This window comes from Callospermophilus lateralis, chromosome 6 (assembly GCF_048772815.1).
Source record: "Callospermophilus lateralis isolate mCalLat2 chromosome 6, mCalLat2.hap1, whole genome shotgun sequence".
NCBI classification, from domain to species: Eukaryota; Metazoa; Chordata; class Mammalia; order Rodentia; family Sciuridae; genus Callospermophilus; species Callospermophilus lateralis.
In genome coordinates this window covers 66,794,677-66,815,965 of record NC_135310.1, presented here as the reverse complement: position 1 = coordinate 66,815,965, position 21,289 = coordinate 66,794,677, and the positions used below count along the sequence as shown (strand labels likewise).

Below are 21,289 nucleotides of genomic sequence, written 5' to 3'. Positions count from 1 at the left end.
ATGCATCTCTATTTTCTCCAACAACATAGCTGCCATAGCTGGTACAGTCATTTCTGTTTTTCATACCAAAGCATAAAATTAATACAGCAAAACTCTCTCTTACATCCTAAGAAATATAAACAAAGAGATGTGACCAATAAGGTAGAGTAACTTATGCATTTACTTAAAGCATAAATGGTATTCTATTCAAGGAATATCACAGAAGTGATTCAGAATGGAGCACAAAAAAAAAAATCTTAATTTAGAGTGGGAAACTCTTAAATTTAATTAATATATGCATGCTTTCATTTCACTTCTCTGAAATCAATGGACAAACAGCAATGATAAAAACAAGTAAAGATCATTTGGTACTCTGTTAAACCCTTGACAGGTATTATTTGTCTGTCCCTTTTTGTTTGTTGTAGCTGGGGATCTAACCTAGGGTTAGGTCTTGTGCACGGTAAGCTAGGCAAGCACTCTACCACTGAGACATATCCTCAGTCCCAGGTAGTATCTCTTTTATTCTTCAAACCAGCTCTTCAATAGGTAGGTATAAACTCTTTACAGATTAGGAAAACTGAGGTTGAAAGAAGTTATATAACTTGCTGAAGACATTAAAAAGTCTCAGATATAGAATTCAAACTCATATTTGCAACTTTCTGAAAAATAAAGCTATGCTATTTTCCACTATAAACAAGAAATTATTATGTATATTCAAGCAATAATTGACTGTAGTGAAAACATAGTTCACTGGCTTTGACACTGGGTATATTAATAACTCACAAACTTGAACTGTAGCTAAAACCCTGTTAAATAAGCTAAATCCAAATTTTCAGGCTACTAGGATCTTGAAAAATCAGACAGGTACCAGAACCTGAGTTAAAAATAATGTATAACTCCTAAATGTTCACTGGGTTAAGAAAGTGAAAGGTGATACAATAAAATATGACATGTAGCCTTAAACAATATATGTGTATATATGTTTCTGATATCTTTTTTAGGAAAAAGAATAAAGCTGTTGAAATGTCCATAGTATAATTCTAATTTTATTTCTCTTCTCTCCTTCAAAGTAAGAGATGGTAAAAAAAAGTCAATGGGATAAAAGAAGAAATAACAGCAGTTTAGAAGAATATTTTCCAAAGTACTAACAGTGGATCCCTTTGTGGGACAGAGGTTTAGAAGCAGAATGACTTTCATTTTCTAAAATACAATTCTACATTATTTACAATTTTTTACAAAAAAAAAAAAAAAAAAAAAAAGGCTGAAAGATACCTTTACTGGAAAGTGCAGAAAAAAGATTAATTTTAAGAAATGAAAGTTAATTTATAAATCTTTCTTTTTTTTTTAACCATAAACTCCACAGTTTCTTTTTTCTTCGTTATTTTAATGGATCAAATTACATTTTGTTATAAAATACATGGGGAAAATTTTTTTTTCTAGTCTAAGATTTTTCTACTAGGTAAAAATTTTCTTTCATAGGATGTGTATAGTTATTTATGTAAGCATGTATGCTTAAACCTTGAATATAATTGAACTATGGCTCCTATATGATTTTTTAGAATCATAGCTAAGTTTTTATATTTTAAGCCAAATTATTCAAACAAATGCTTTTCACATATAACCAACCAAGTCTATGAAAATCAAAGCCTCCTTTACAGTATTATGCCTGTCACTCTTGGATTTGTGTAGCAGTTACGTAAGACCTGAGAGCCTGCCAAGACAGAAGCACATCCACAACAGTTTCCCATGTAATGGTGAATACTGAACAAAGCATTAAGTTTTCACGAATAAGAAATGGTCAAGTAAACCACAGTACATCCATATAATGGAATATTATGAAGACAACAAAAATAATGTAAATGTTATTTGATATGGAAAGCTGTTAATAATAAATGGGAAAAAACTTCCAAAGGACATTTAATCTCATTTTGGGTGAAAAAAATGTATATGAGTAGGAAAGGTATGAAAGGATACAACTTAAAAATATCGAGAGTAGTTCTCTTGGTATAAGTAACTTTTTAAAAACTCATCTACATTTAATATCAGAAATATATAAGGAGTCTAATATTATTAAAAATGATATTATAGTTTTAGGAACAAAATGAAATAGAGAGCTTACATTGTAGGATTTTGCTGATTTTTGTTTTTTTCAAAGCATTTGATTTTTAGAAACATCTGTCTTCCATCCAACTTCCTCCCTAAGAGAGAGATTTATGCAGCATAAACTATATAATCAGGGACTTCTTTTTTACTTTGTATATCAGGTACATTTCAAATTGTGCTGACACTATGGTTGGTAGTCTATTGTTAGATTTTGAAGATTAGCTGTTAGTAAAGTGCTGTTATTGATAAAAATACATAATTGAGAGAACCCACCCACCTGAGGCCCCTGAAAGGACAATATTCCTTGAAGGGTGTATAGGGGTTTCTTGCCCTGGGTAGTTTCACTTTATAAATGGATTAACCCTTGTTTATCCAGAAAATTCTGGAACAACCAATTTACCAGTTTACTATTAAGTATGCTCAAAAGGTGCCCCCTCACCCCAGCTTTTGCATTCCTCCAACAGCAGCTTTGCACCACCAAAGCGCCTCATATTCTTGGAAACCAAGAGAGGAGGCTCTTTTCTTCATTCTATTTTACTGGTTTCCAGGAAAACTGCCAGTAGGAGGCAGCAATGACTGGCTGCGGCAACAGCAGTGGCTCTACTTTGCACAGTAGTTAGCTGCTGGCTTCATTCTTCTGTCATTATATAAGCAAGATGACACTGTTCTCTAATCCAGCCAAAGCTGATAAGTACCATCAACCTGTCACTTCCTACATTTCAAATTCTAACATCACAGCATCAAAGAGTTTTTACATTTCGATTTCTTTCGCTGGCAGCAGCCGGTAGCCTCTCATTCTCCCACGGTGTTCTAATGCTGCATTTGCACACCGGGGTTACTCCCAGACTGAATAGCAGGTCATCCCCTGCTCACTGAGCTCATCTGTGGCCCATGTGCTAGGCAATTTAGATCCAATCAGCCCTTATTTAGCTCAAGAGTAATGAGCAGCATAGTGACACAGACTTAAGCCTGACCCTCAGGACACTGCTCATCAAGCAGTAAAACTGTGACAAAATCATTCATCTTCCACCCGCTGGCAAGAAATAATACTCGCACTCACTGTATTACTTTTCAAGATAAAAAAAAAAAAAGTCCTGAATTTTCATGATGTGAGACATTAATTTGCAGAAAGCTGAATTCCCTTAAACCCCCCTGTTGCTATGAGCTCACCAGGGGGAAATAGGCCTTAGGAGACTGAAATGGAATAAAGAAAATTGCTCCAGCTTTCTTTTCATTTTAAATAAGCCTTAAATCTGACAAGAGATATCCTAAAGAGAGAAAAATATATATCTTGTAAGGTAAAGAAGAAACAATTGAAATTAAGAGTTTCTGATGCTCATTTCACTCCTTGTTTGTTCTCAATTTTGTTAAAATATAGTAAATAAAATTTGAAAAAGAACAATTACCTTTCTGCACAAGGCGGATGGGGAAAGGTATGGTTGTTCTTTATAGACAATATGGTGGCAAAAGTAAATTTGTATCATAAAACAAAAGTGTACTCTGATGTTTTCTACAAAGCACATGTTGAAGAAATTAGCTTTGGTGTAATACCAGAAGATGGTAAGGATAGCTCAGGATATTTTAAAACTATAATAAATTGACTATAGTGCATTCTGAGGTTTTATTAATCAAAAATAACTAATTATGGGAATAATTAAGAGACTGATTTCCTTCCCCACTGACATGTCACATCATTAAAACAAAACATATCCGCAAGGTCATTGTACTACATTTATTGGACATAAATGCTTAAATTTTATTTGCTTTTCCTGAATATTTCTCTTATGTAACTCAAGCCACATGGCCAGTTTATCTCATTGAATTTCTTTAGGTCTGGTCTACTTACTTAAGTCACAATTTCAGGTGTTTTTACCTATTTTATAGTTGGAGAAGAGTTAACCTTAGTATACCTGTCACGGAAGAGATTTATCAGCTTTCAGTATATTTATTATGGCAACATGTCTTTGGTTTAAGAGACAGCACTGTGTGGTGCCATGAAAGAGCACAGTAGTGAGGCCTTCCTACAAGTTCACTTCTGAATCTTATCTATAGCTTCAAAGATCTGGGTGGTCTAAAACCTGTAGTGAACCATAGGGTTCAGACAAGGAACCACAGCAGCATAAATAAATTGGGGAAAGTAGCTTTCACCTCACCCCAACATCTTTTGATTTGTTACCATTTGCTAAAGAGAAATATTCCAGTGCTTGGTATAGAAAATAATCATGGCACTTATTCCCTAAACAACTGAGCTGAGCTACTTTCAAAAGAATGAAGTATTTTCTCTACAAAGTATATTTCTTTTGTTCCTGTCCTTTTATCCAATGTTCTTCATCCCAATTTGTTTCACAGTGTTCTTTCTCTACCCTTCCTTCCCTCTTTTTCCTGTGTAATCATGAAAGGTAGGTTTTCCTAGATTTCATCACAGAAAAATCGAAATTTTTAGTAACTTGAAAATTTGGTAACTAAGAATCAAAAAAAAATATAAATGTCCATTCATCAACTTCTTGAAAGTAGGAGTAATCTTGAAAAAAGGAATCTAACATAAAGACCATTCACCCACTATAAAATTTTTATAATTGTTGGGAATTAGGATTTGATATTAAATATGAGCTAGTTTATAACTGGACAGTATAAGATAGGGGCACAGCAAATTAAAAAAAAAAACTGAAAAGGGTGGGGAAAATCCATGGACCACTGGATCTTTTCTTTGTACTCAGTATTCTGAATTTCATATGTGGGTCCCTGCTATGAGTCTATTTTCTTACATTATGATTGAGTCACTCAATAGGCCCTTTCAATGCAGAAACTTCAGTTCTGGGAAATATTCTTAAGTTTTTTTTTATTATTTCCTTTACTTTGATTCTTCAGTTCCCTCTTCCAAATACCTTGCTTTCCATTTAACACCAATATAAACAATCTCTACTTTTAGAACCTGCCGAAGGTTCCTGTGGGCCAGCCTCAATGGAGTGGTTCTCCAATTTTCCAAAAGCAAGGTAAAAGCTCAAAGGCCTACATATTGCATCTGTTTCCATATTTCAGCAGAATAGTCTGATGCTAACTACTGGATTGGAGAAATAAAATAAAAATGATCACAAAAAGTTGAGCAAAAGTAGATACACCGAGTTTTGCTTTTTCAATAAAAACAAATACCTTTCAATTAACTGGCAAGAATGGATCTCCTAGTATCTAGAGGTCTCTTCTGCTCACAGATGCTCAGGAGGCAATAAGCAGAGAGATAAATTTAGATGAAGCATTATGGCATTATAGTCCATAACCCAACTATAGATACTATTGTCTACTATGATGTGGATACTGATAGAATGTTTCTATAAGCAGGTTAAATTTAGGAGTAAGTATGAATCATTATTAAGTAATATTGATGACTAAAACAGTAAAATATGCAATGTTAAAGAATGTGATGGTTAGAATAAACATCTAGGTTTCTCCTTTCTATTTTCTTAGTCTTTCATGTAATAACTACATGAGTGCACATCATATAGACTTAATTTGATTGAATCACTGATGTATCTCAAGTGTCTATAATAATGCCTGCTATGCTAGTAAGCACTGAAAAATATTAGTTGAATTTATTTTTTTGCATGAATATTTTCTGCAGAAAATAATTACAACCCAAAGTAGAAAGCAATAAAGAACATTACAGAGTTAAAAGTATTAAGGAAATTGAGATTATTTAAGATTGGAGATATATGGACAAGCACACATTTCAGAGAAGCTTGGAATGAAAGATAATATTCTCATAAAAGTGAAAAAAGATAAAAAACACACTATGTATAGAATCTATTAAAACTTTATTATGGTCCATATTTGGGATAGGTACAGCATCTCAGTGCTGTTCAAATTTTTTTCTGTCTCCACTACAGTAGCCACTAACTAAGTGTAGCTACTGGGGATGTGATATTAATATTGGTGTAATGAAATGGAAATTTTGTCTATATACATGAATTTAAATGATCTCACATAGCTAGTGACTACCCTACTGGATTACAGAAATTGAAGTAGATGTTTTCAGAAATGCTATGAGGTAGCTATTTTACAAAGGTACAGCTGAAAGTTAGAAAAGTTTAATTTCCTAAGATTGCACTATTAGTAAGTGGGGGGAGGGGTGACTGGAGCCCCAGGTTAATTGACCCTAAACCCCTTCTCCACTTTTTTTTTTTTTTGAGGGGGGGGTGGTACTGGGGATTGAACTCCTGAGCACTCAACCACTAAGCCATATCCCTAGCCCTATTTTATATTTTATTTAGAGACAGGGTCTCACTGAGTTGCTTAGTGCCTCACTTTTGCTGAAGCTGGCTTTGAACTTGCCATCCTCCTGCTTCAGCCTCTGGAGCCACTGGGATTATAGGCGGATGCCACTGCATCTAGCTCTTCTGCACGGTAGAAACTATGGGGCACATCTACGAGTTTAAGAAGTAGAGGCAAAAAGTACAAGTTGCTGCACAAATAAGTCTAGTGCCTAGAATCCTGGCTCTATCACTTCTCAGCCTTTTGGCTAAGATCAAGTGTAGAACCACCCCTCCCCACCCAACACGCATGCCATGTTTTTAGATTCTATCTTCACTTCTCTTCTACTTATTACCAACTTCTGAAATCACCTTTCTGGTTCTTCAAATCCTGCTAAATAGGTTTCTTATTTCCCCAATCTTTGCCACCTCACTTCTCTGCCTACTGTGACTAGCACTGACTATTTCTAACTTTTGATTTTAACAGTTACATTCCTCCTTGGATTGATCTCTTTCATAAGTAGTGTGTTTTGCCTGATGTCAGCTTATTCAATCCTCAAGTCCAGCTCTGTTGTGCTAGTTATAGTTTGGCCTTAATCCTCAACTAGTTTTGACAGGAAAATAAAAACAAAGGTAAGAAAGACTTAGGAGATTTCTCAAAAAAATCATAGTTCTATTTGAACTAAAACTAACATAAAAGGAAATCACAAGAAAAAGTTGCAGGTGTAGGTAAGGCCAGAGTGTGGATGGCTTTGAATATCATAATAAAAAATATGTATAGATTGATATATTCAGACATGTTCTCCAAGAAGATAAATTAGTCAAGAAAATATGAAATGAGCACATCCAACAAAAGGAAAAACAGATAAACAGGGCTTCATCAAAAATTTAAAATTTTGTGCTACAAAAGGCAACAGCAAGAAAGTGAATCCAAAAAACAGAAGAAAATATTTATCAATCATATATATATATATATATATATATATATATATATATATATATATATATATATATATTGTGGGACTTGTATCTAGAATACATAAAAAAACCTCTTTCAGTTATTAAAAAAAAAAAAAGACAAATAAGCCAACATAAAAATGGGCAAAAGATCTGAATAGATATTTCTCTAAAGAAACATCATTAGGTACCAAAGAACTGAACATCAAAATCACAAAAAGATACCACCTCATACCCAACAGGATTATTACAATCAAAAATACACTTAGCAACAGGATGTGGAGAGACTATAACTTTCACATACTACAGGTGAATATGTAAAATGGTCCAGCCTCACAGAAACAACCTCGCATTGCCTCAAAAAATATGACCGAGCAATTTCATTCCCAAATGTAAAACCATGAAAAGTAAAACTGTCCACACATGAACACGTACAGGCATATTCATAGTAATATTACTATAGTCAAAAAGTGGAAACCTAGGGTTGGGGCTGTAGCTAAGTGGCAAAGCACTTGCCTAGCATGCGTGAGGCACTGGGTTGGATCCTCAGCATCACATACAAATAAAAATAAAGGCATTCTGTCCATCTATAACTACCAAAAAAAAGTTATAAAATAAAAAAGTGGAAACCCATATGTCTAGTAACTGATGAATAGGTACACAAAATGTGGCATATCAATACAATGGAGTATTATTTAGCAGTGAAAAGAATGGAGTACAGGTACATGCTATAAACTTAGAGGAATATGGAAAATACTATTTAGGTGAAAGGGTTAAGTCACAAAATATGACATATTGTATGATTCTATTTAAATGGAAGGTCCAGAATATGTAAATCTGAAGAAACAGGAAGTAGACTAGTGGTTGTAAAGGATGTGATTTGGGGTATGAAAAAATGGGAAGTGATTGCTAATGGGTATAGGGTTTACCTTGGGGATGATAAAATGTTTAAAATTGTTATGCTTTTACAACTCTAAAAACCAATGAATTATAAGTTAAGTGGATTATATCTTAATGAGGCTAGTAAGTAAAATGTAGTAAATAAAATGTCAAGATATATGAACTATTTCTCAGTAAAGCTGTTGAAGAAAATGAGATGGTTTGAAAAGGGAAGGCACTGGAGGCAAAGAGATGGAGGAAAGCTTTATTAATGTTCTATAAAACAGAGGTAATGACAGCTGTGAGACTTTAAAAAAGAATGATGAAATGGTTCTCCCAAAGAAGACATTAAAAAAAAGAAATACCAGATAGAGAGAAGACAGACTGATAGACACATATTTGCCTAACTTTAAAATTTCTTCTTTTTCTACAGCAGTTCTTAGCAACAGCGAATCACAATTTCCAACAGGTCCATTATAATGAGTCAATGCTCATGTTCCCTGCAATTCTGACTTTGTTCTTTAAAAAGTCTGACTCGTTACACATTTATATATATATATATATATAAAATGACATTGTGATAGAGGTATTACACTAGGAGTAGGTAAAAAACCATTTGAGAACTGACACACAAATCCATTGAAAGTGTCAGACATAAAGTGTATTAAAAACAATGATTATATGATAGGTTATTTTGAAAATAATAGTAAGGATAATGGTAGCATTAACTAACATTTATCAAATACTTACTAACCACTTTGAATTTATTATCACATTTAATCCTTAAAATAGCCCAGTGAAGTAGGCACTATTTTTATCACTTAACCAGTAAAGATTTAGACACAGCAAATTTTTTCTTACAATATTTTAAACAAATCACTTTAAGTGATGCAGGAAGAATTCACATCTAGGTAGCAGACCTAGAGACTAAATAAATGACTCAAATATGAATTCCCACAGATGAAAAATTAAGACGACAATCTATTTTACAAAAAAAAATACAAAAAAAAGAAAAAGAAACAAACACCACCCAGCTAAATAGTAAGTAGTTTATCTTACTGCATGAATTTATAAAGCATGTGAATGAAACACACTACTCAAAATTATTGCCTGGTGAAGAATAACTAAGGTCAAAATACTATTTATAGAATACATGTAAATAGTTGAAAAACACATGAAATACTTAATAATGTAAAAAACTCTGTATTTTATTCATTCCTGAAATAAAAAGATTAATACTGTATTCTCCTAGAGAGATACCTATGTTTTCTCTGATGCAACCAAAGCTTGCATGGATTATTCTTAGTATGCAACATATCTCTACCTTGTTTTTCAAATAAAAACTGGTGACACAGTTTTCCATGGAATTTATCATGTGCCTCCCCTAAATTATTAGACTACTGCCTCCAAATTTACTTTGGCTTTTTTCTTCTTGGTGGCACCGGGGAGTAAACCCAGGAGTCTGCTACTTCTAGGAACAGTCCCAGACCTTTGTATTTTAATTATTGAGACAAGGTCTTGCTAAGTTACTGAGGCCAGTCTTGCTTTGTGATCCTCCTGTCTCAGCCTCCCAAGTTGCTAGGATTACAGGTGTGCACCATCACACCCAACTTGTATTGACTTTTATATGATGAAATAGCACACAAATTTGGGGCAAATTGGGATATACCAAGCACACCATGGAAATAATACATTTTAAAAAAATATTTATTTTTTAGTTGTTGTTGGACACAATACCTTTATTTTATTTTATGTGATGGTGAGGATCAAACCCAGGGCCCTGCATGTGCTAGGCAAGCGGTCCACCACTGAGCCACAACCTCAGCCCAATACATTTGATTATTTTAAAAATAACCCATTTGTACTAACACTCAATAACAAAAGGAAGAAAAAAACTTGCATGCTGTAAAGAGTATCCATTCTATTTTTCCTTAAATATCATTTAAATTACTTGACATACAGCAGATCCTTCAGAGAATAGTTGTTCTTGTACTACCTCCTCTCCTGTCTAGTCAGTCCCCAATTCTTCCACTAACGGAAGGAGAAAAGAAAAATCTTTGTTTAGAATAAATGCTACTATGCCAATAAAGCTATTGAGCATAGAGAATATTTGAAGGGAATAATAAACAGACATTTTATGCATGTGTGCATGCATGCACAGACCTCTCAAATACCGAAACAGATACATAACAAATAGGTGATCCTCTAACTTCACAGGAAAAGAAAAAAAAGGGATTTAAAATATGTGTATTTCGAAGTCTGGGAAAAGAGGCTTAGTCTTATTGAAGGCATTGTATTTCAATATACAGCATCTCTAAAAAAAAAGTAGTCATCCTCTCTGAACTATGCCTTAGTCTCAACATCTAGCCTTTTAGGCTAGTTCTCAACTGCATTTAGACTTCTTTGAAAATAGGCTCTTGTTTAATACAAAATAGGATGTCAGTTGATCAATAACCATTTGGCTTAAATTCATAAGTCCACAACCTCCCTTAAGTGTTAGAACAAACAGGTACAAAGCCTGAAAATTTATTGTTTCTTTTTAAACTCCAAATGATATTTGCAGATGCCAAAAGGCATTTTAAAATCACTCACCCTTACATTGGTAAAAATGAAAAAGGGAAATGGCGGGAGGGAGGATCTCATGAGGCCTTGTATGTCAAGTTTTTGCCCAGAGCTAATTTTCATAGCTATGTTATAAAACCCTGAAAATAGAGGTTTATAATGGAAATGCTGACAGACCCTTAACTATAGCAGCACAAATGGATATAATTAAAGAAAAGCTTTTGGCTAAACCAACCTCCACAATGAAAGACTGCCATTTTTATATTAACCTCAAATAACAGCAAGTGAGAACTAGAAATGTGTTCCAGAAAGGTAATGTGAAATGTTAAAAAGATGACTGCTAAAACTACTTGACATTCGAAGTTTTAAACACAGAGGCATTTAGTTAACATAACCAAGTCAGTATTTTCATAATGCTACTTAATCAGCAATAAAGAATGCTCTGGTGAGCCATCAGCTCCAGTTAGCAGAAAGTGGCATATGAAGTTATTAGTTCTTAACAGCCTAGAGGGAGCTGCTTCTCCTCTTTAATCAGTGATCTTAGTTCCTTCCCACCTATAATTTCTCTGTCATACAGTTATAAAACTATTACCCAGTTCAACACACACACACACACACACACACACACACCCTGCACACACATTTATGCAAGGTCTGGTACCTTATTCCCACCTGATTTTGAAAACAGAAGAGATTGTTAAGGTAAAGTATTTCATTCTTTTCCTTGGCAGGGATGCAGCCAGGAATAAATATCATCAATCTATGTAATCTATCTTCCCTACCTAAACCAAAATTCAAAGAATTTAGCTCAGTTCTCAATTTTAAAGAAAAAAAAAAAAAAAAACCACATGCTTTAATTTTTAACAATTCAAAATGTTTTTTATCTTTATCATAGTATTAAGAGTATAGAGCACACTTAAAAGATGACTATGAAAAGATCTTCAATAAAGTTCTAGATTTTGGATTAAGAAATTAGGAACATACCTCTGAAATCAAATACCTAAATAACTTTTTCTTATGTTTCCTCTCCTCTCTTCTTTCTTTCTTTTATATTGTTTATTAATTTTTTTGAGGTGTAAGAGTAGGATTTATTCAAGGGTGTTCCCACAGGACGAGAGGGGACCGGACAAGGGTTTCCCTCCTTCTTTCTTTCTAAGGTAAACAATTCTGCATGATTTCTGGTTCTTTCCCCAAAAGACCCCAAACAAAACTCTAGTCAGTTTTGGTCATATCTGCCTTAGAAGTGGTAAAAGCTGTTGGGAGACAAAGAAACTAAGTCATAGTTCCTCTTATTATATACTGTGATCAATCTCACTGATAATCTGTGTGCGAATTGATATGCAAGCTTCAGAAATAAAGGACGACAGTGCCTAAAGTATGTTAGCATTAAAACTTGTGTGTTGTTACACCCTCTTATTTACACACTGACTTCATACTTCTCTGTGTTTTATAATTTTGGTAATAGAAGTTGTAAATGATTGGATATTCTTTTTTAAGCAATGAACAGTATAAAACAAAACCAACTACACATTTGTACAAGGCATTAAATGTTAACAATTTATAAACATCTGTCTCTTTTTTCATAGGCTAGATAAGAAGATCAGTAGTACTCACTATAATCCCCTACTCAAGATAGCAAGCCCACAAAACAATCCAGATCCACTTGAGAAACTCATAATAAATGTAAAAAATTCTGTATTGCATTAAGTGAAATTTAGATAGTTGCAATGGTACTAATAAATCAAAGGCAAATTACTATATATAAAATGTGACTTGTCTCCACATCTCAATTCATTTTTTCAACTGATTCATTAAATAGGAATCTGCAAAATTCGAAAAATTAAAGTAATCAAAAGTCCCCCAATAAGCAACTATCTTTTTTTAATAGCAAAAACAAAAGGTAAAACCACTCAGAAATATATGAATAGTAGCAATAGTTTCAGGTCTGCAAATAGCTTGCATACTTCACCCATGCAATTACTTCCAATTTATAAAAAAGTATAGAGATAGGATTAGTGTAGATTTAATTACTTACAAACTATTAGAAGACAACATAAGAAAGCAACAATTGTATAATGGGTTTGAGTTTGAAAGCCAATTCTGAAATTTAACTGTTATTTTAGGTAAGCTACAAAGTCTCCAAACTTCAATTTTTAAAAAAATCTATAAATAGGAATGGAAGTGTTAATTAAGAAAGAAGACAGTATTTGTAAAATGTGACTCTTTCGGGAACATAAGAATTATTCTGGTGTTTCTAGTTACTACTTTTGAAGAATTACCAAGAAAAGTTCTAGTTAGAAGCTTTATAACAAACCAAAGTCAATGAATAAACATGAAATAGAGAAAAAAAAATCATCTTTTTTTTTCTTTTGCTTTCTTCATATTTCTATTTTTAAAGCCTCTACAATCTTCAAAATAGGTCTCTTTCTCCTATTACAGTTTCAACTAACATTTTTAACAGAGTTCTGTTTTCTTATTTTAGAATGTATTTTTGCTAAGGACATTCCACACAATGATGAAAGAATGAAAATGGAAGCTATTTCACACATTATCAGAAACAGTAAAAACTGATACAATATTTTTTGTAGGAAGTTTGGTAATACCAATTCACATTTAAAATTTATACATACCAATTCTTTCTTGGGATTAACCTACACATACTTCCACACATACACAGAGATGCATATAAAGATATTAAATAAAAATGTGTTACAACAAAACAAAATGGTAAATTATAATATAAATTCCTATTACTGGGGACTGCTTAAATAAAGTTTAGCACATCTACACAATGGAACAATAAGCATTCATTAAGAAGAATTAAGTAGGTCTCCAAGAATTAACATAAAAAGCTGTCTAGGAAATGTGTGATTGTTAAGCCAAAAAAGGAGTTGTTCTGAAAAAAGATTGTCTGTTTTATGTTAAACATACAAATAAATAGGGGGAAATGTCTGGAAGGTTCTCTAAGAAATTATTTTACTTCTATGAGGGTAGAACTAGAATAGTATTTCTCAATCTCAGCCCTGCTGATAATTCTTTGGCAGCATTCCTGACCTCTACCCACTAAACACCAGTAGTACCCACCTATTTGTAACAATTAAAAATTCTCCAGAAATTGTCAAATGTCCTCTAAGGGACAAACTCATCCCCAACTGAGAACCACTGAACAAGAAAATGAAGAAATGAAGGTGGGAGAAAAAAGTTTGTAACTTTATACTTCTTTTTTAAAAAAAAAAACAAAAAAACATTTTACCACAAAAATATTACATTAACAATGTAAAAAATAATTTTAACAAAAATAAAAATGATTGCCCAGCATTCTTAACTAAAATTTTAAATTAAAAGTATAAGATATAAGTCTTTGTTTAAAAACCATGTAAGAATAAAATAACAATTGTTGAGAAGGATTAAAATAAACTTATCTTTCAATGGAAAAGGTAGAAAAGTGGTAAATTCTGCCACTGTTTCCATGACTGCTTCTTCTCTACAGGCCCATATGCTCCTTTCCTTTCTTATTCCTATGCTCCTAAATGTCTGAGAACAGATGTTACTTTTGTAATGTGATATTAGGAGGGAAGCAGTCTGTTAACTTCAGACATGGTTTCAAATAAATCCTATTTCTATATACAACTTCTACACAAATTTTCAGTGGCAGTGACTGACTACACCGAGTGGTAGTGTCTTAACACTAAGAACATATATCTGCATAATTTAGGTGGATCTGAAAATACTAAGTCTTGTATAGATGATTGGTGTTAGAATAAACTTATGTTCATTTCAAAACAAATGGATACAGCAGGAAGAATTTGATGATGTTGAAGCTATAACTTTATAGCAAAAATTTAAAGAAACTTACTTTTTTTTTTCAATGGTTCAGTTGAGCCAAAACCTCCTTATGGACACAAAATTACATTTGCTTCAATGTTTCAATAAAAGCCATCTCAGATTTGAGCTCATGGTCTCACGGTCTTATTTAGAATATCGATAACATAACTCTCAGTAATTATATTCTTTCCCAAGAAGGAGTAGGGGAAGAAAGAGGTCTAAGAGCATGGCTCTGCAATTATATCAGAACTGCTCTGAGTTTAATTTTGCAGAGCTTTCTTTTTAAGAACTACTATTGGAAAAAATAGTTTGAAAACTAATGATTTTTGCCAATATATCAGTAGAATAAATACTTCCTTATATATTTGGTTTCTAAGTATGTTGAAGGAGAAATTAATATAAAAATCAAAACAATGATGATATCAATTAGTACACTGCAGAAAAACATACCTGACTCTGGCCAGAACAGCTTGTAGAAAGCTCAACACTGTCCTAAGTTCAGATTCTCGACAGGCTCGTAGAAGCATATCAAATCCATCATTAAGCAGTTTTTCATGGGAAGGACATAAGCAATTGCTGGTCTCAAATACTTCTTGAACACCATCAATGTATATGGAAAGAAGGGTCCAGAGATTATGTCTCTGTATCATTTCATCATTCTTAGATACCAAGAATTCCTTTGCTTTTTCTCGAAAGTCACAGGAAAATTTCTCAGCCAAAACACCAATATCCAGATTTTTCTGAGCATACAGTAAGAGAAATGCCATCTGACCCTTCCAAATGAGGGCTCTCTGAGATTTTATAAAGGTTGGCTTGAGGAAATTCAGGAGGTCTAAAATGTGACTTGCTACATCTTCTACCTCTGCAACAGCTGCTAACAGTAGAAAAAGGTTGAAAAAATTCTGTAGACCAACTTCAGTTAATTCTTCCATCCTTTTTTGATGGAATTTAGAATATATTCTGTAAAACATAAACAAACTGCTTTAATAAAATTATTTCATTCACAAAAATTCATCATTTAAAGTAAACTTTCTATCAATACTCATGATAGTCTCATTACTGATTAAAAAAAAGAAATTGAAACCCTTTTCAAGTTATGGATTTTAAGTTTGTTCCTCAGTATTACAACTGACAAAATCAAAATGTTCCACATTTTGTTGTCTTATGTTAAGAAATACATTTTAAATGTGAAAAAGGACTTTAATCACAATTTACTTTAAAAAATACAAATTGTAAACACTTCTCCAAAGATATCAATGAACATTCCTGACAAAGAAAGATACTGCACTCACCTTCCTTTGACTTGTTTCCAAGGATGAGGGCCACTGTTCTTCATTGCTCTCTTAACAACTTTTGCCAAAATGCAAAGAAAAATTGTATAACTACTGCTGGATTTATATAGGTCAGGATCTTGTTTATCACAACAGCAAGTCTTCACCATTTCAAGCATAGACAAAGGTGTCTTGTTATTAACAAGGCCTTTCAAAGGAAGCCAAGAAATACTGAAGGAACTATTCTAAAAGTAAAATAAGACAGATAATAAGTATTAATTTCTTAGTACATTAAATGGGAAACTACAAATTCCAATTAGCTCACTAAAAGTTTAAATTATCTTAAGCACAAAACTATATTTCTATTACAATACCATTATCATATACCACCTCCCTTCCAAAAAATTCCATAAAACCATAGAAAATCAAGGATATTCAAATTTTGGCTTATCCACAAAATGTGTCTTTAACAGTTGGTTTGTCCAAATTAGAATACAAATAAGATCTAATAAGATATAATCCTTAACACTCTTTTACTGCAGAAATTCCCCAATGTTCTTGTTGTACCATTCATTTTTTACATCAGGAAAATTGTTGGACAGAATTTCCAATGTTCTGGATTTAACTACTTGCATCCGCCTTATATCACTTAACATATTTTTTATATTTATATGTTTTCTGTAAAATGGTGTAGTTATCTAGAGGCTAAATCATTCACATTAAATTTTTTGGCAAGGTTCTTTCATTGGTAGTACCAAGTGCTTCCTATTATGTTTACTAAAGAGACACACACATTCTGACTTTCTGTAATGTTAAGACTGATGAGGATGTCAGCCTAATCTACTTATTTTAGGGATCCCTGCCTTTAACATTTTTAGCAGCCACTAAAGTTTACTGTCTATATGCATATTTTACTAGACATATAAAATAGTGACTTTATAATCCTACCATTTATTCTAAATTAGCTGATCCAAAATTTGATTTGGCTAAAACATAGTTTTTATTTTCCTTTATTTATAGTTTTCAAAATGAGGTACTCTATACCTTCCAGAATAATTTTAAAAATATTATGAACTTGAAAACTTAAAACATATTTGATGTTTTAGTCCATTGTAGTCATTATTTTTTCTTAAGCTCAAATTTTCATTCTTTGATCAATGGGAGCTTCTTCAAATCAATTCCTATGTCCTTTTGACATGACTCTAACTTAATTTTGATACTTTCTATGCTTTCTTGTGTCACAAAGTACTCCAGACTCTATACATCTCTGCCTTGGTCTTTTCTCCAACTAGCCTAATATTATTCTTTAAAGAAAGGTATTTTTCACTTTTAATAAGCTCCATTATATATAAAACCCAAACCTGTCATTTATTGGTAATTTTTCCATTATCATTTTCTATCTTAATAGAGAAGTTCACTATTTATACAAAACCCCAACATCCCAAATCTCTTCTTTTTTCAACACAGGTAATGGAATCTTTAAAATTACTCTTTAAATTTTTGTATTCCAAACTCATCCTCTCCTTTTAAAATTGCCCTTATTTTAATTCTCATATAAAGATTCTCATAAGCCACAGTATTATCTCATATAAATACAATGGACTAATTCATGTATACCCAATTTGTTTACAAAAACTTTCTCAAATACATAACCTAATATGTCACATCCTTGCTTTCCAATGTCTCCTGAATAAACTAGAACTCAACTGTAAATTACTACAATCCTTCATAGTCTACCAGTCTCCCAAAACTACCATCTTTATTCTTCTTATCTATAATCTTTCTCCACTGTCATTCCAGGCTTATTTTTTCAGAACTATAAAAATGATAGGAATAGACCTTGTTCTTTCATATCTTCATACATTTATCCATGTTGTTCCTTCAGCCTGTATGATCGTTTTCTTCTATAGTTGGAAAATTCTACTTATCCCCACAGTGAACTTAAAATATTATGACCTTTTGAAATCTGGTATTCTTTGGCATTTTAACATTTTCCCCAAAATATGTGTGTACCCGCCCATTAACTTATAAACTACTTAGGTGCTAAAGTGGTATCTTATTCAAGATAGCAGTATTTATTCAATGTATCACAAGCAATCAGTTATTATTAGAAAATATTTTAAAACGAGCATTAGAAAAAAATCTTTCTGCTTTAATTTTAGCCACTTTGTTTATACACAGTCTCAAGAGGAAAGAGACACCAGATGCTGTTGTGTATATGCCAATTCTTTATAAACAAGTTTTTTGAAAGTTAAAACTACTCTTGAACTACTCCAATCTACTTTAAACAAAAATTAACTTTTCAAGAAAAACTGATAGCTGTTCATAATGAAAGCATAAAAATCCTCTCAAGGCCAGGCATGGTGGCGCATGCCTGTAATCCCAGCGGCTCAGGAGGCGGAGGCAGGAGGATCTCGAGTTCAAAGCCAGCCTCAGCAATTTAGTGAGGCACTAAGCAACAAAGTGAGACCCTGTCTCTAATAAAATACAAAACAGGGTAAGAGATGTGGCTCAGTGGTCGAGTGCCCCTAAGATCAATCCCTGGTTCTCAAAAAAAAAAAAAAAATTCCCTTAAATATGACATACCAACTCTTCAAATTCCTGGAGTAAATCCCATATTCTAGTAACTCACCAGGTTCTTACTATAATATTCCCATAGAATGGTGACAATAGAAATGTTTGGTTCCCAGAAATCACAAAGTGTCAAACAACATTGAAGATACATCCGTAATTGTTCTTCTAGTATACCATCCTAAAAAACAAACTGAAGTTAGGAAGGAGTAAATGAGCTCTGGAAACATGAACATTATCACCGAATAGTGTGTTGAATAACCTGCAGCTAAAAAGAATATGAATATATATCACCAAATCATAGCCATTCTCATCTTCAGACAAGAATGCCTAAATTAACATAAGGTACATTCCTGAAACAATTTAGAGATCATTAACATATTTGAATAGTGGAAATTACATTACTCCTTTTGACTTTTGGTTCAATTACTTAATACATAGGTGTTTCATAAATGCATCTTGTTAGAAACCCAAAGAATGGATAAGAAATCCATATCAAAAAGAAGTGGCAAAAGGATCCAAGAATTAAGATGTATATAAATTCAGAGGGCCTGGTCATATGAAGGAAAGATATTAATTGGGAAAAACTTCTAAGTTTGGGCATAAGACAATGGGTTAATGGTACTGTTTCCTAAAATGACAAAGTCTAGGGGAGGTGAACATGGGGAGAATCACGGGGCATTTTAGGACATATTAAACGACATACTGATGTAGAGCTCAGGGAGAAAGTCAGAGTTGTTGACATAAATCTGGATGTTAAGATCATATTAATAATTTTTAGAGCTAAGAGGTTAGATACAGTGACTTAAGGAAAGAACAGAGATGAGAAATAAGAAAAGAATCCAGAACAGAGAACCATTTGATATTCTAACATTTAGATACCGAGCAAATGCAGAAAATTCTATATGCAAAAACAAGTGGACAATAAAAACAGGAATACAATCAGATATTCTGGAAGTCAAGAGAAATATTTCAAAAGAACAGTGGTGAACAGGGTTGAATGCTGCTGAGAAGTTAAAAAATGAAAAGATATAAGAACCCTTGGAACAATTTTTAAAAATTATTCATGGCTATGATGAGTTAATTGGGTATGGTAAAGACAAGCTTAATTTTGGATGGCTAAGGAGATAACAGGAGTTGAGGAAGTAAAAATATTTATAGATAAAGTCCTTGAACAGGAGAGAAAACCAAGAGCCACAGCAAAGGGAAAGAAATTAGTTCTTGATAGAACCAGTTACATTTTCAATATAAAAGAAAAGTAGTATGAGAGGTTAAGTACAAAGCAGACATTTTGAGAGATTTGAAGGAAAAAAGAGAAGTTCTGATCAGACTGGTTTCTATTCTTTCAGTGATTTAGCAGGCATGATATTCAACTACATGGACTGGGCCAGAGCCTGTGCTGAATTGTGTGTTAAAAAGAAATTCTGAAACAAATCATTATGGAGAGCAAAAAAGCAAACATTCTAATGTTGACTGCCACTTAAGATTTATAATGAAGAATTTAAAGTCAGACAAGTCAGTAAGAATGATTATTTTATTTTCTCCAGCAATATTCAGCTATGGGTAGGGGTGGGGAAGGTAAGAGAAGAGAAAGAATAAGCTTTTCCAAGTTTAAAACAAGTAAGACTTAACTAATTAAACATGTTTAAAATGGAGTGACTAAAAAATGGGTTATGGGATGGGGCTGGGCTTTAGCAGCAGAGCACTTGCCTGACATGTGTGAGGCACTGGATTCGATTCTCAGCATTACATATAAATAAATAAAATAAAGATCTATAAACAACTAAAAAATTTTTTTTAAATCAATTAAAAAAAATAAAGCCTTGTGTAATCTATATTATTTAAGGAGAAAAGTCAGGACCTAGAAGAGGACAGAAAAATGAAAATGTTGATGATGATGGGATAGAACAGAAATGAAAAACTATAGGGCATGAGCATGGAAGGAGCTAGGTAAGGTAAGCAGAAGAAACTGTTAGGAGTAAGGACATTATGACACTGAGAGGGTAGGCAGATTATATACAATAATGTTGGGGTTACTAACAAAATAGTAGATGGGTATAGAAGAAAGTGGTGAGCTTGAAACTAAATGTTTCAATGAATGAGTCACAAACGAGGGGAAAAGACAACAATGAGGAGATTCTTTAGATAAGGCCTTCACTCTTAATTATTCATCCTTTAAGACACCTTAAACTTTAAAACTTCTAGGAAAGTTCCTAATCCTCCACTAGGCAGTGACCTTTCTTGCATACTTATATCATAACACTTGTTAGATTTAATGTTTATCTGCCACCAAGCTGAGCTAGCTGCAGCTATGATAATGCCCCAGGGTCTAGTACCTTGCTTGGTTTACCAATGAGCCTCCATAAATATTTATAAACAAAACTGAGACTCACGTCTGGTGCTTTTTTTCACCAATCAGCTGTATGGTTTAGAGAAAGCATTTGGATTCTCTAACAAACTCATTTAACCAAAAAAGACAAAATTTTATCCATTATGAACATTCTCTGATTTTATTGTGAAAACATAAACCTAGATCTAGGATCATATTGGTTTCTATTTATACTACTGAACTGAATAAAAAGCATACTAATTTTATTATGTCTGCAAGATAAAAAAGTAGGTTATCAAAGTTCATTTTGAAGGGTTTTACTTGGCATCTGAAACTTGTTTTACCATGTAAAATCCACAAAGACATACTGAAACAATAAAAAAGAAATTTGGGAAAAGCAAAAGTGAACGATATCTATGTATCCGGCATCATAAGACATGTTTTACATGTGTTGGTTCAAGTACATTTCATACCAGCAGTTTTAATATCTTCATTTTACAAAAGGAAAAAAAAGCTGGGATTCATAATTTATAAATAGCTTACTCAAACTCACTTGGTTAGGATCTAGG

The 21,289-nt window shown here is 32.9% G+C and overlaps 1 protein-coding gene across 1 annotated transcript in view; it reads right to left on the bottom strand.

Annotated features, from left to right (window-relative positions):
* The window catches only part of Mms22l (MMS22 like, DNA repair protein), a 112,327-nt gene that overhangs the window by 58,634 nt on the left and 32,404 nt on the right, over nucleotides 1-21,289 (bottom strand). Inside the window, exons 12-14 of the mRNA XM_076859906.1 lie at nucleotides 18,453-18,572; nucleotides 15,842-16,065; nucleotides 15,000-15,509 (exon numbers count right to left, since the gene is read on the bottom strand). Of these exons, the coding sequence (XP_076716021.1) occupies nucleotides 15,000-15,509; nucleotides 15,842-16,065; nucleotides 18,453-18,572 (854 nt within the window). The remainder of the gene's footprint in view (nucleotides 1-14,999; nucleotides 15,510-15,841; nucleotides 16,066-18,452; nucleotides 18,573-21,289) is intronic.